The sequence below is a fragment of the Gossypium hirsutum genome, chromosome A09, assembly GCF_007990345.1.
Source record: "Gossypium hirsutum isolate 1008001.06 chromosome A09, Gossypium_hirsutum_v2.1, whole genome shotgun sequence".
Lineage (NCBI taxonomy): Eukaryota > Viridiplantae > Streptophyta > Magnoliopsida > Malvales > Malvaceae > Gossypium > Gossypium hirsutum.
This window is the reverse complement of record NC_053432.1, coordinates 680,729-696,420: the sequence shown is the minus strand read 5'-3', so window position 1 is coordinate 696,420 and position 15,692 is coordinate 680,729. Positions and strand designations below refer to the sequence as shown.

General features: G+C 35.6%; 1 protein-coding gene across 1 annotated transcript; it reads right to left on the bottom strand.

The window, feature by feature from the left end:
- Window positions 1–12,244: 12,244 nt before the first annotated feature.
- Window positions 12,245–14,760, bottom strand: LOC121206739 (uncharacterized). The gene is made up of 4 exons (XM_041077822.1): window positions 14,596–14,760; window positions 12,947–13,434; window positions 12,547–12,836; window positions 12,245–12,381 (listed from the first exon to the last, which is right to left on the bottom strand). Exons 1-4 carry the CDS (start codon window positions 14,758–14,760, stop codon window positions 12,245–12,247), a joined length of 1,080 nt encoding a protein of 359 aa, XP_040933756.1.
- Between the last annotated feature and the right edge of the window lie 932 nt (window positions 14,761–15,692).

Genomic DNA, 15,692 nt, shown 5'->3' with positions numbered 1-15,692 from the left:
TGAACACCAACATAAAAATATTAAACATGAAAATCCATAGCCGAAACCTATACATGACATTACTCATTCCACCCATCGAAACAATATTTGTTCAAGACATCAAGCATTTTTATTTGGGTATTACATATATGAGCATTTAGAATTTATATTTTTAGCAAGATCAATTTCTTTCCTCAACACATTCTTCATCAAAACTTAAAGGAAGTAATCAATTTTCCTTCTTTAATAGCCATAGCCGAATGCTCCATCCATCCATCAAAGTTAAAAATTTTGCATGGTCTAAGTAAGAACCATGATAATTAACCTAAAACAAGCTAAAATTTCACAACTTTAACACAATATACTAACCTTATTAAGCATTCAAATGGCCGAAAGTCCTTTGCCCCTATTCCTTCCTTCACATTCGGCTTAGAAGAAACAAAGATGAACACTTAGTTTTCTTCACCCATTTCCCCCCCTTCTCAAGCTTCAAGTGACCGAATGTTTGCCCCAATTCTTTCTTTCAATCCGGCCAAGAAGACAAAGATGATGCTTTGTCTTCATTACTTTTCTTTTTATTCTTTCTTTAATCTATTTCCTTTCTTTTGCATAAAATAATGGCCATTTAATTAAGATTTAATACATATTATATATATATGACCATCATGGCCGGCCACCACTTAAAATAAAAGGGGTATTTGACATGCAAGTACAACTATTTGCAACATGCATAAATGGGCCACCTTACATTAGCCTAGCACATTTCTAAATTTTCTTACATAAGTCCTATTTAATAAAATTTCACTTACAATTTACAAAATTCAACCATGAAATTTTAACACATGCATATATACATATTCTAGACAATAAATATCATATTCAAACATTTCGGTGACTCGGTTTAGCGGTCCCGAAACCACTTCCCGACTAGGGTCAATTTTGGGCTGTCACAAGCCCATTATTAATTAGAATTTGATTAGAAGAGTATCTACACATATTTGACCCATACTTTATTTAATAATTAAAAGCCCAATAAAATTCTAACCAAATTAGATCACTTTTAATTTGGGTTAACCTATCATGATAGTAAATGATAACATGTAATTATCCTTATTATATATGTGATGTCCAAATTTCCAACAATTAATTATTGGATCAAGAAACTATCTAACAAAGAGGAATTAAAGCCCAATTTCGACACAAGCAAATGGCTGCCCAAAAATAAGATTTGGCATATTTTGTTGAAGGTCCTTGCAGTTGGAAATATGTCAGAAATCGATACAGAAGTTTATCTTTTGAAATCGTCCACCTTATGGCTATTAATATCAAAATAAAGCAACCAAGTCATCCCCTTTTCCACAATTTGTGGCCGGCCAAGCATGAGAGAAAATGAAGGATTTTTAAAAGCTATTTTTAGTAAACTTCACCCTTACCTTCACCTATAAATACCATACAAATCCCACTTCTCAAATCATCTATTAATCCCTCATAACGCATCCATCATTCTTTATTCATAGCATCCTTTCATTTTCTCTTTTTTTTTTCATGTCCACTCCATTTCCCCTTCCATTTTAGTCAACGAAACCCTTGTCAAGATCATCTTTTGGCCGACCACCTTGAGAAACCCTTAGCAAAGGAGCAATGGGTGGATTGGAGGAACACCTCAGTCAGAAAGATCCAAAAGGGTGCTGAATTAAATTAGAATTTACTCTTTCCTCCTTGTTGTTTAATTTAAACATGTTTGCTAAGTGTTCATTGATCTTTCAATCAATAATGATAGCTTAATTTTGCATAGATAGGACGGTTATGTTAATTAAATAATATTTTTTTGATTCATGTTTTACGTGTTTGCGCCTCAATTGATCATGTTTTCAATTAAAATCAAGATGTATTTCATCCATATGTGATTGGATGCATTTAGATGAGCTGAGCGATCCTAACCAGATGACGGCTAGTAGACACATAATTGAAAAGTGCAATGCTCAATTTAGATTATTAAACCCGACTAAATTAGAGGTTCATAATATCTTTAGTTAGCTCTATTATCTTGCATAGTTTTTAGGTTTATGTGATAAAACTATTTCAAACGTAAATGTCCCTATTACCTCGCATAAATGCTAAGAAACCCTTAATTTAATATGATCAGTAAAATGCATATTTCACTAAGTAAAAGCTTTCGAAATGACTTAATTTGGTTTCCAAACTCATGAAAGATCGAGTTGCCATGGAATAATTTTCGAACACTATAAAGCATGATGAAAATGAATAAAGTTGATTAAAATAATTATCCTAGCCTATTTATGTTGATTGTTTTTGTTGCTAAAGCCCATCCATTTATTCATTTAGATAGTTTGTATACTTAGATGAAAATTGGATTAGGGATCAATTTTGCATCTAAATAATTTAATCATCACCATTCAATTCATTATGTTTTTTTACATTAAATTGTTAACTATAATTTTGTAAATAATTGATTAACACACACAGTCCCTATGGAGACAATAACTTATTTTACTTACTTATTACTTGAACGAATGTGTACAATTGCACAAAAATTCCGTTACAAGTTTTTGGCGCTGTTTCCAAGGACTGTTGCCTTAATCATTCTTTGTGAAATTATTTTTGCAGTTTGGTTTTTATTTAGTTTCTAACATTACTAATTTATTATTTTTCTTTAATTATGATTTATTTATCAGGTGTTTATGAACATAGATCGAATCATTGATCAATTACCTGTAGACCCTGAAATTGAGTGAACATTTAGATAGAGAAGACGCTAGAGATTAGCTCAAAGACAAACTGAGATGAACTGTAACAGCCCGTTTTTAGTGAAATCAGAACAGTGGTTTTGGGACCACAAATCTGAGTTCAAAAAAATATTTTATAATTATTTCATTGCCTACAGTATGATAGAAATACCGTATAAATATTTTGTTAAGAAATTTTACCGTTTACATGTTCAATTTGATAAAAATATACTAAATTGCGTAAAGTACAAAAGTTGAGTTCTAATAGCTAAAGGTATTAAATAGCTATAGAACTTTAAAGTGGAGGTCCTTATATGGTAATTAGAACATTAAATGTGATAATGGATGTACATGGCTTGGCATTAGTGTAATTTTTAAAGTTAATTAAGGTTAATTTTGTAAATATGCAATAAATGATAAAACAAATAAAACCAAATTTGCTATCACCTTAATCCATCTTTTTTTTCAACCGAAGATTGAAGGAAGAGAGCCATTTTTGTTCAACTCAGGTTCAACTACTTTGAAGCTCAATTGGTGAGTGATTTTTGTCCTATTTTTAATGATTTTTAAGTTTTCGGGATTATTGTAGCTTAATCTAGCTAGCCCGGGGACTAATTTCTAAATCTGTTAAAGTATTTGAGTTTTTCCATTGATGAGCATGTTAGATTTTTGAAGTTTAATGGTAGAAAATGAATGGCTGTTGTTAGATAAACAATTTTTGTAAAGGAATTTTTGATGAAATTATTTATTAGGGCTTAAATTAAAAAAATATGATAAATTGTGTGGTAAATTTTTAAATTTTTGGAATATATAGGCTGCTATAAACATGTTTATAATTCGGCTACGCTTGGGTAGGGATAAAATTGAATGAATTTCATTTTCCAAACCTAGGGACTAAATTGCAAAGAATTAAAAGTATAGGGGAAATGGTAATTTTGCCAAGAATGTGTATTGGACTAAATTGAATATGAATTATATTGAATTGAGTTAACTTCATTCGTATAGATCCGGTTAGACCTCGTATGGAGTTAGATCGAGGCGAAGAGAAAATTTCGGATTAGTCGCCTCCATCTCTACGAACATTCGTCAAGGTGAGTTTGTGTAATTAAATTGTGTAATTATATGCTTTGATTGAATTAGATGTATGTTATTTGCATTATCCTCATATATGAATATCGATCGCATATCTGGCATCGTATGATGATTATCGATCCTCATTTGAACCTTAGGAATTTGAAGGAATACAAATGACATGTCATTAGGATTACCGAGTTCAGCTCTTATAAGCTTACAGATACTCAGCTCATACGAGCTTACCATTATTTAGCTCGGAAGAGCTTACTGATATTCTGTTTGGAGGAGCTTACCATTGTTTAGCTCGGAGGAGCTTACGTTTACACCTCATATGAGCATACATGTACATGAATTGACGGATTACAGTTCAGTACACCTTGTATATGCTAACCGCGTATCCAACGATATTCTAAATGGTTCAATGGGAACAGTTCTGTCTCAAGTTTCTATGATTTCAATACGAACTAGTACAGGTATTTACATGCATTACATGGAAATGGTTTGTATATGATATATGGATACATGATATTGATGTTACATGTATATGGAGTTTGAATAGTTGTTGAACTCATACTTGATTCTTGGTTTTTATATGAATTATATGGCTAATATGGTTGATGAATATGTGTTAGGCTTTTGGCCAAATTGAGTGAGATATGCTTTGGGTTTACTTACGATAAATGTGATTAAAATGGTAAGTTAAATTCTCTATTTTACGAACTTACTAAGCTTAAATGCTTACTCTGTATTATTTTTTCATGTTTTATAGTGATTCGGGAGCTCGTTTGGGTTGGAAGCTTGTCGGAGCTATATCACACTATCCATCAATTTTATTGGTACTTTCAGTTATTTAATTTCGGTTATAATGACATGTATAAGTTAATTTGGCCAATGTTGGCATATATGTGTTTGCTGAGATTAGCCATTTATATGGCTTGTGTTTGGTATATTTTGATGTGTATATATATGTGGCCTTATCATGTTTGATGTGCATTTTTGGGAGTAGGTTGACGTCATTTTTGGGTGTGAAATGTGGCTTAAAAATGACCTATTTTTGTCCACACGGGTAGAGACACGAGCGTGTGTCTCAGCCGTGTGTCCCATGTATCTTTTAAAAGGTGCAAGTCAATATGCTCACACGGCCTAGCACAAAGGTGTGTAGCTTGGCCGTGTGGCATAAGTCAGTGAGTTACACGGGTTAGGACAAGACCGTGTGTCCTTATTTCGAATGCCCACACAGTCTGACCACACGGTCATGTGAGCTCTGCAGTTTTGAAAATTTTATAAGTTTTCAAAAAATTCTATGAATCGCCGATTTCTTCTCGATTTGCTTATAAGGTGTATGTTAGGCCTCGAAGGCTCATATTAGTGACAACATGCATATCTATGATTGGTTTCTTTCATGAATGCTATATGTTATGGAATGTTTAAATTTTTGTCCATTTAAATTGTAAATTTCGATAATACTCTGTAACCCTATTCTAGCGACGGATTCAAGCTAGAGGTGTTACATTTATTGGTATCAGAGCTACGATTTAGTCAATTTTCATACCAACGTAGCATATACGAATCTAGCTATATATGCCATTATTTAACATGTGATAATGTGATATCTCCTGTCCATTTTAAAGTATGTTTTTATATAGCAATAGCATTCAACTGAGCTGATTCCGTATGTTTTTATATAGCAATAGCATTCAACTGAGCTGATTCCGATGAAGTAGAAAGTAACGCTCAAGCCTCCGTTCACGGAGTAGCTTCGAGTGGCACGAGGCTCATATCTAAGGGCCGAGAAGGAGAGGCTGAGGAAGCCTTCTTCCAGTTGATGAATGAGTGGTTCACCGAGTTTGTACGAATGAACTCGGCTGCTCAACAACCTCCACCCTCTCTTGTTCCCCAATCAATTCCCGTTTTCTTAAGGTACGAAACCAATTCGAGTTAGTAAGCCTCTTTTTGATAAGATTCGTAAGTACGGGGCTGAAGGATTCCGAGCTACTGCTAAAGATAATCCTAAGAGAGCTGAATTCTGGTTAGAGAATACTACCAGGGTTTTGACGAGTTATCTTGTTCCCTGATGGAATGTGTAAAGTGTGAAGTATCTTTATTAAAAGATTAAGCTTACCAATTGTGGAATACATTAACTTCTATACTGCCGAGAGAGAGGATCACTTGGGAATTATTTCAAACCAAGCTCTGCAAGAAATACATCAGTCAGAGGTTTCTAGATCAGAAACGTAAAGAATTTCTAGAGCTCAAGCAGGGCCACAATTTGTTCAATTGAGCAAATATGCTTGAAAGTGTATTCTGACTAAGACTGCAATGTGTAAGCGGTTTGAAGATGGCTTGAACAAGGATATAAAGCTTTTAGTTGGGATCCTTAAGTTGAAAGAGTTTGTTATACTAGTTGATAGGGCAGATAAAGCTGAAGAGTTGAGCAAAGAGAAAAGACACGCTGAATTTGAAGTTAGAGATTCAAGAAAGAGATTGATAGAAAAGTCGTATCAGTCAGCATCGAAGAAATCTAAAGAACATTACTATCGTTCTACTGCTTCTATAGGATACTCCAGTAGAGATAGAGGTACCTGAGACTCCAATCCTAAACCTTAGGCTACATCTATAGAACCCATCGGTAGTGTTAGAAACACTAGACCCAAGTGTAAGTACTGTAATAGGCCATATTATGGTGAGTGTTGAATGAAAAATGAAGCATGCTTTAGGTGTAGTTCCTTAGGCCACTGTCTTAGAGATTGCTTAGAGAAATCCAAGAAGGAGAAAGCTCAAACCACGAGGCCAAGCAATACTACTATGAGAGGTAGACCACCTCGTATTCCCAAAAATATGAATGGTAGTCATGGCGTAACATAAGACTCTGCTATGAGATCTGAGGCACGAGCACCAGCTAGAGCTTATACTACTTGCGCACGCTAGGATGCTTCTGCGCTAGATGTTATTACTGGTACTTTTTCTCTTTATGATACTAATGTAACTGCTTTTATTGATCCTAGATCCACCCATTCATATGTAAGCATGAATTTGGTGTCTAGTAAAAATTTACCTGTTGAGTCCATTGAATTTGTGGTTAAAGTATTGAACCTCCTAGGCCAGTATGTGCTAGTTGATAAAGTCTGTAAGAATTGTCCTTTGATTAATCGAGGTTTCAATTTTTCGGCTGATTTGATGCTATTATCATTTGATGAATTCGATGTGATTTTGGGCATGGATTGGATAACTTTGCATGATGCTGTGGTAAATTGTAGACGAAAGCTTATCATATTGAAATGTCAAAATGGTGAAATGCTTCGTATTGAATCATATAATCTGAGTGAGTTGTCTACTGTGATATCAGCTATGTCAACGTAGAAATATGTGAAAAAAGTTGTAATGCTTATCTTGCTTATGTACTGGATACTAAAGTGTCTGAATCGAAGATTGAATCAGTACCTTTTTAAGTATTCTGATGTATTTCCAGAGGAGTTACCTAGATTACCGCTGGTCAGAGAGGTTGAGTTTGCTGTAGAACTTGTACCGGGAACATCACTGATATCGATAGGACCGTACAAAATGGCTCCTTCTGAGTTTAAAAATTTGAAAGCACAGTTACAAGAGTTGACTGATAGGGGTTTTGCTTGACCTAGTTTTTCACCTTGGGGTGCACCGGTTCTATTTGTCAAGAAAAAGGATGGATCGATGTGATTATACTTTGATTACCGTCAGCTCAACAAAGTTACAATCAAGAACAAATATCCACTCCCTCGTATTGATGATTTGTTTGACCAGTTGAAAAGTGCCACAGTGTTCTCGAAGACTGATATTCATTTTGGCTATTATCAATTATGAGTGAAAGATTCAGATATGCTGAAAACTACATTTAGAATTAGGTATAGACACTATGAATTTCTTGTGATGTTGTTTGGTTTAACTAACGCACAAGCAATAATTATGGATTTGATTAACAGAATCTTCAGATCGTATTTAGATAGATTTGTTGTGCTATTTATTGATTATATTTTGATATATTCCCGAGACAAGTCTGAGCATGCCGTGCACTTGAAAATTGTGTTGTAAACTTTGCGAGATAAACAATTGTTTGATAAATTCAGCAAATGTGAGTTTTGGCTCCGAGAAGTTGATTTTCTAGGACATATAGTATTTGATCGAAGGCATCCGAGTTTATCCGAGTAAAATTTCTGATGTGTCATTGAGAGCACCAAAAATATCCTATTCCATGTAAAATAGTAAAATAACAATAAAGGGGAAGTAAGGTCGAATCCTCAGGGACCGGATTGTACGAATGCTCGTTTCTTGAAATCCTGGACAATTTCTTGGCCAAGAAAACCTGCGTTCTTGAAAAAAAATTGAATTAAGAATCTGGAGAAATAAAAACAGAATTTAAAGTGAATTAAAATTGTGAAATTAAATAAATTGCAGAAATTAAAATGAGGAATATAAAAATAGATAGAGTTGAGAAAAGAGAAAGTTTCTTATGTGGCAAGATTCCAGCCTCCGGTTGTCTCGTTCCGCCTTGGGCTCAATCCTTGGCTTTTAAGTAACCCTTCTCAAGCAGGATAAGCCAGTTATAGTGGAAGAGGACGCCTACGACCACCAGCTCCAAGGATTTAGACTTAAAATTTGGCGGAGCCTGACTCTAGCCAATAATCGCTTTTGTCGGACTATCTTCTGCTAGATCACCTCTTCCCAACGGCGAATACCATGCTGTTTTGTCTCTTGGATTCGCCAACCTCTGATGCAGAAAGCCAACGAACCGACTGTGCAACCTTCCTAAAACGTACAAAGCGGCTATTCCTTGCACAAGTTGAAAAGATCACTTATTAAGGGACATGGACGGAAGCGTCGGGCCCGTAATGCGGAGAAGCGATGAATACCCTGTTGAGAAGGCTAAGCGCGGATTCTAAGCCTCATAAACCTTTTTGGAGAATTTTGACAACCTTCGGCTAAAGGCTCATGATTTTGGGGAAAGAAATAAATATAATATAAATGTGATTTTAATTAAAGACAATATGGAGAGAACAAAAGACAGTTTTTGGGAGAGGGAGTGTTTACAGAAAAAAAGAGATATCAAATATGTGCCACTCCATTCCCTATTTATAGAACTAGAAAACCTAGTCTATTCCTAATGAAATTCTAAAAGATAAATACAAATAAATAAAGAGAATTAAAGATAAATAAAGATAAATGAAAATAAATCCTAAAATTAAATCTAAATAAAAATCCTTAATAATTATCCTAATATAATTGAAATTAAAATAGAGTCTTGTGCTATAAAATCTCTTCTTTTGCATTTTAGTCCTTGGGTCTTCCATGTTTGCATTTTTGGCACCACTTCTCTCTTCCTTTGCATTTTGGCCCTTTATATATTCAAATTTGCACTTTTTTCCCTTAAATTTCCTCTTGTCTCTAATTTAGTCCCTAAAATATAAAAGACCACAAAATAATCCAAATTAGGAGGATCATTTTCAAAATAATATGCAATTAGCAAATAAAATATGTCGTTCTAGAGTATTATCAAATTCCCCCTACTTAGCCCATGCTTGCCCTCAAGTATGGTTCGTGTCCACTGTGAAAGTTAAATCTTGCCATGAAAGAAATACTATTCCAAAGTTTTATAAAAATTAGTCAGAATGCATATGTGATCGCGTGATTCGTAACAAGTAATAAATATTTATAATGAAGATCAAACCTAGACTACCTATTATCACGACGAAAAGACAAGCGCACCTATCGAACAATAGTATAGTAATGGCAAGATCGGGATATCGTACCCAAGGGAACTAAAAGTACTAGTAATAACTATCTTTATATTTTCTAGCCTAAGAATAAAAGGGTTTATTTTAATTAACTAATTATCTAAACTAAATAACGAATTTAATTAAAGCAAAGAGAAAATTTGGAAAAAGACTTGAAGAAAAGCAATTGATAAAGACGACAACCAAGGAGGAATCCACCTAGATTTCACTTGTTATCTAACTCTGAACCAGACGATTTATTCACTTAACTTGTTCCGTAAAGATCCTTAAGTTAAGTTATTATCCCTATTCAAGACTAATAACGTCTTATCCCTAGATTGAATAACCGAGAATTTTCTCTAATTAACACTCTAGGGTTACATTAACTCGATCTATGGATCCCCTTATTAGGTTTCACCCTAATTCGACAAAATCTCGTAACCCTGTTTCTAGGCGCTCGATCAAATCCGCTTAATTATGCCAAATCTACTCTTAGGCAGGGTCTATTCCTCCTTTACATAAGCACATCAAAACATAAATTAATACCCGAAATATTAACTCAAGCATTAAGAACACATAATTAAGAATAAATCAAGTATTTATCATACAGTTCAGATAATAATAACAAGATCCATCATAGGTTTTATCCCCCTTAGGTATCTAAAGTGTTTAGTTCATAATAAAATAAAAGTACATCTCAAAAGTATAAAGATAACAAAACATGAAGAAAAGTCTAAAACCCTTGAAGGAATTCTGAGAGAGATCTTCAGTCTTGGAGTGGCTCCACTTTTGGGATGGATCGTCTGGCTTTCTTCAAGTAATTCCCGGTGTGAGGTTCTGTATTCCAGAAATGTTCTAGAAGAGCGGCCCCCTTCTAGGTCATACTTAGGGTGTTTATATAGGCTTTGGATTGGCTTTCTTCCTCTCTAAGTACCCTTTTCCGTGTAAAATACAACTCTTTGAAAAAGGGACACGCCCGTGTGCCACGGCCGTGTGGCGTGATTACCAGACCGTGTTCTATCCGTTAAATTGCACATGGCTGTGTGGGCTCAATGACCTGGCTGTGTGAATTGTCAAAACCTTGGTCGACACCCCCGAAGGCCATGGGCGTGTGAGATGCCCGTGTGGCAAGGCTTAGGCCGTGTCATCTTTTCGATTTAGTCCGTTTTGTCCCTTTTTAGCTCATTTTTGGCTCATTTCGACTCTTGGTGCTCTCCTGAGTACAAAACATGAAATAACTGGATTAAGAGCACCAAAATCCACAAATCTAGTAATAAACATCCATAAATATGCTAAGTATTTGGGGTATAGATATGTATAATTTGGTGTCTATCAATATGAAAAATAAAGAGAACCCTTAACTTGCTTTAAGTAAAATTGAAAAAAGTATTCCAATTAACACACACTTAGATTATTTTATGAAAATTAGGTAATTTACCAAACCTATCAAGACACCCTATTCGTTTCTACCTATAGTCCTCACACTTTATTAATGTCTCTTTTTTCTTTTTTTTTTTCTTTTTTTTATAGAATTTTAATTTTAATTATTTATTTTTACTTAGGAATATATTGAACCTTTTGATGCGAAGAGAGATGATAGCCAAGCACCCCACCCCGGTTACTCAGCCCAACATACTCCTAATTTTTATTTTTCTTAAGAATATATCGAACCTTTTGACGCGAAGATAGATGACAGCCAAGCACCTCACCCCGGTTACTCAGCCCAACACATTCTTAAAAATTAATTCCTATTAGCGGAGTTTTGCCTAACACGTCACACAACCTTTTGACGTGAAATAGGATGACAACCCAAGCACCCTACCCCAGTTACTCAGCTAGTCACGTCTTAAGCTGCACTCATAACCACGGAAACATTATTATTAAACGAAATTTTAATTTTAGAGGACTTAAGAAAAACGATCAAGTGTGAAAAATAAGTTTTAATAATCACCTTAAAAGTCATGAACATATTTTAAGCATGCAATTGTATTAAGTGTCCTCTTGTATTTAGACTTAATCAAATTTACCAAAATCAAGATAGGGTTAACTCCATTAATCATAATCATTTAAGCTAAAAGAAATAAAACAGTGGAGATGAAATCTATCAAGCAAAATCATAATTAACTCAGTAAATAAGAATCATGCATGTGGGTCAAATAGTAGGCAAGTCGTGGTCAAATTCTTGGGCATGAAAAGAAAAACATAATATGCTAAAAAAATAATTGTGGGCAGAACGCAGCAGCAACAATAATATAACAGCAAAACAGATGATAAAATAACACTAACAACGAAGAATACTTCCCCTTACTTAAAACATATTGTCCTCGATGTGGAAGAAAATAAACAAATAGATGGAAGAAAAGTTTAGAAGAACTCCCTGTGTAGTTACCGTTGTTCGCGCATTATAGTAATGAGTTCCCGCTATTGTTGCTTCAGTTTACCTGGACAAAAGAAGAGAATTTTATTAATATCTAAAAATAATAAGTAAAAAAATAATAAATAAAAATAAATAAAAATAAACTCAACTAAACTAAAATAAAAAAAATAAAAATAAAAATTCGGTTGCCTCCCAATAAGCGCTTGTTTAACGTCGCTAGCTTGACGCCCCAACTAGTATTGGGGCTGTTCCAGTTGAATTCTTTCATTTGTATGGGCTTGGAAATTCTCATTTTTTATCATGCCCACCATATTTGGGTCTAATCATCCTTGCAGCTCTTTCTTTGGTTTCGTATTTTCCTCCAAGGGGTTGATCCCTTTTAAGTCGGCAATGGTCTCATCATTCTCCAAAAATATGCATTTGAGATGTTCGGGAAGTGGTTTTAATTTCAGATCTGGTGCTTGCACAACAAAAGGTAGAAGTTTAGTATTCATGAGAGCCAATAATTTATTAACAGATTCAAAATCATCAAACATCATTTTAGATTTATCTCCATAAGATGACTCAAAAGTTTTTTCTACTGATGAGTCAATTATGTCGACACGGTTTATGTCCAAGACTTCACTTGGGTGACTAATAGTGCCATAAACATTAAACTTCACGATCTCTCCGTCAAACTCCATCGTGAGGGTTCCGCTTTGTACATAAATCTTAGTATTCGCAGTACTAAGGAAATGTCGCCCCAACAAGATGTCTAAAGACCCAGGAGCATTATCCTCCTCCATTTTTATCACATAAAAATCTGCAGGGAAGATAAGTCCGTTGACTTTACTAATACGTCCTTGAGGACTCCTTCGGGATGCACAATGGACCTGTCTGCCAATTGAATGATAACACCTGTCTTTGTCAAAAAACCTGCGTTAGGTGATTCATAAACGGAAAAAGGCATGACGTTTATGGAGGCCCCTAAATCACACATAGCCTTCTTAATTCCTAAATGGCCTATTTTGCATGGTATTGCAAACATGCCCCTATCTTTACATTTCGCTGGCATTTTTCGCTGTAACACTGCTGATACATTCTCACCAACACTTATCTTTCCATTACCTGTTAATTTTCGTTTGTTGGTGTAGAGTTCTTTAAGGAACTTGGCATACCGCAAAATTTGTCTGATGGCATCCAGCAGTGGTAAATTGATCTCGACATTTCTGAATGTTTCGAGGATCTCCTTGTCTTCTTTACTTTTTCGACATTGATTTAATCGTCCTGGGAATAGAGGTTGGACTTTCGGCAATGGAGGTTTCGCTTGGATCTGTTTGTCACTTTTGGGATTTTCTTGGGTGATTTCTTGGCCAAGATTCCTATCAGGAATTGGTTCTAGTACCTTTCCACTTTGTAACGTCACTGTATTTACATGTTGTCTTGGATTAGGTTCTGTTTGTGACGGCAACTTCCCTTGAGAGTTCAATTTCTCAATTGATATGGTCAATTCTCTTATAGATACCTTAGTTTTCTGTTGAAAATCAAGTATATTAGTTGCTAATTTATTGACCAAAGTTTCTAAAGAATTACCTAAATCTTGTGGCTGCTGTGGAACCCGATTTTGGCATGGCTGGTTATATCGTGGATTAGCCCCAAAACTTAAGTTAGGGTGGTCCCTCCATCCTGGGTTGTAGGTGTTAGCGTAAGGGTTGTATCGCCTTTATGGTGGCCCAGGGAAATTTCCCGCAACATCTAAATGAGCCATAGTATCATCATAGAAACTGGGACATGCAACAGTTGTATGTTCAGGTGTAGCACATATTCCGCATATTCGGGTTGGTTTCGCTTTTTCTGCAACAAGAGAGCTCATAATATTAGTAAGTCTATCAATTTTATCTTCTAAGGTTGAATTACTTAACTGATGAACCTTTCTAGGGGGTTCAGGATTGGCTCAAAATTGCTGGGAATTTGCAGCCATTGTGGAGATTAAGTCTCTTGCTTGTTGTGGAGTCATGTTGACCAACGCTCCTCCACTCATGGCGTCTACCATATTCATCTCCTTGGGTTTCAGGCCTTCATAAAAGTACTAGAGCAAAGACTGTTCCGTTATATCGTGTTGTGGACAGCTCGAACAAAGCTTTTTAAATCGCTCCCAATAGTCATATAGAGACTCTGTGTCTTTTTGCCTTATTCCCACAATTTCTCTTCTTAACTCGGCTACATGCGACGCTGGGAAAAACCTGTTGAGAAACAAACGAGACAATTCAGCCCAAGTCATTACAGATCCAGGAGGTAAATATAATAACCATTCCCTAGTAGAATCTGCTAAGGAAAAAGGGAAAGCACGCAATTTAATTTGATCCTCAGTTACCCCCTAAGGTTTCATACTAAGGAAAACCATATAGAATTCTTTCCAATGCTTGTGGGGATTTTCGTTCTGTAACCCCCGGCAAGTTGGCAGCAGCTGGATCAAGCCTGACTTTAATTCAAAATCAGTATCCATAGTAGGATACGCGATGCATAGTGGCGGTTGTTCTGTCGACGCTTCATCCAATTGCCGAATTTTTTGAGCCATAGGTTAAGGTGTGAAATTAGAGTTTTCGTCAACCCTAGCCCTAGTGTTAAGCACTTCTTCTGGGGAATCGACTTCTACTTTTTCGCTTTCAAAAGTTTGAGTAGGGTTTTCGTTAACCCTAGACTCTGCTTCGTCGTCGATTTTGATTTCTGGTGGTGGATTGCTTTGAGTTCCAACCACCGCTGACTGCTTTTTTCTTAGCTTTGTTTCCTTGTGATTAGCTCTCGTAGTCTTTTCAATCTCCGAATCAAACGCAAGAGTTCCTAGAGCAGATCTGGTCATAAGAAACAAAAAAAAAGATTAGTACGTTACCGATCCTCGGCAACGGCGCCTAAATTTGATGTGTCGTTGAGAGCACCAAAAATATCCTATTCCTTGTAAAATAGTAAAAATAACAGTAAAGGGGAAGTAAGGTCGAATCCTCAGGGATCGGATTGTACGAATGCTCGTTTCTTGAAATCCTGGACAATTTCTTGGCCAAGAAAACTTGCGTTCATGAAAAATAACAAAAATAGAATTAAGAATATGAAAAAATAAAAATAGAATTTAAAGTGAATTAAAATTGCGAAATTAAATAAATTGCAGAAATTAAAATGAGGAATATAAAAATAGATAGAGTTGGGAAAATAGAAAGTTTCTTATGTGGCAAGATTCCAGCCTCCAGTTGTTTCGTTCCGCCTTGGGTTCAATCATTGGCTTTTAAGTAACCCTTCTCGAGCAGGATAAGCCAGTTATAGTGGAAGAGGAAGCCTACGATCACTAGCTCCAAGGATTTAGACTTAAAATTTGGTGAAACCTGACTCTAGCCAATAATCGCTTTTGTGGGACTATCTTCTGCTAGATCTCCTCTTCCTAACGGCAAATACCACGCCGTTTTGTCTCTTGGATTTGCCAACCTCTGACGCAGAAAGCCAACGAACCGACTATGCACCCTTCCCAAAATGTACAAAGCGGCCGTTCCTTGCACAAGTTGAAAAGATCACCTATTAAGGGACATGGACGGAAGCGTCAGTCTCGTAATGCGAAGAAGCGATGAATACCCTGTTGAGAAGGCTAAACGCGGATTCTAAGCCTCATAAACCTTTTTGGGGAATTTTGACAACCTTTGGCTAGATTGGTTTAGTGGCTCATGATTTTTGGGAAAGAAATAACTATAATTTAAATGGGATTTTTATTGAAGACAATATGGAGAGAACAAAAGATAGAGTTTTTGG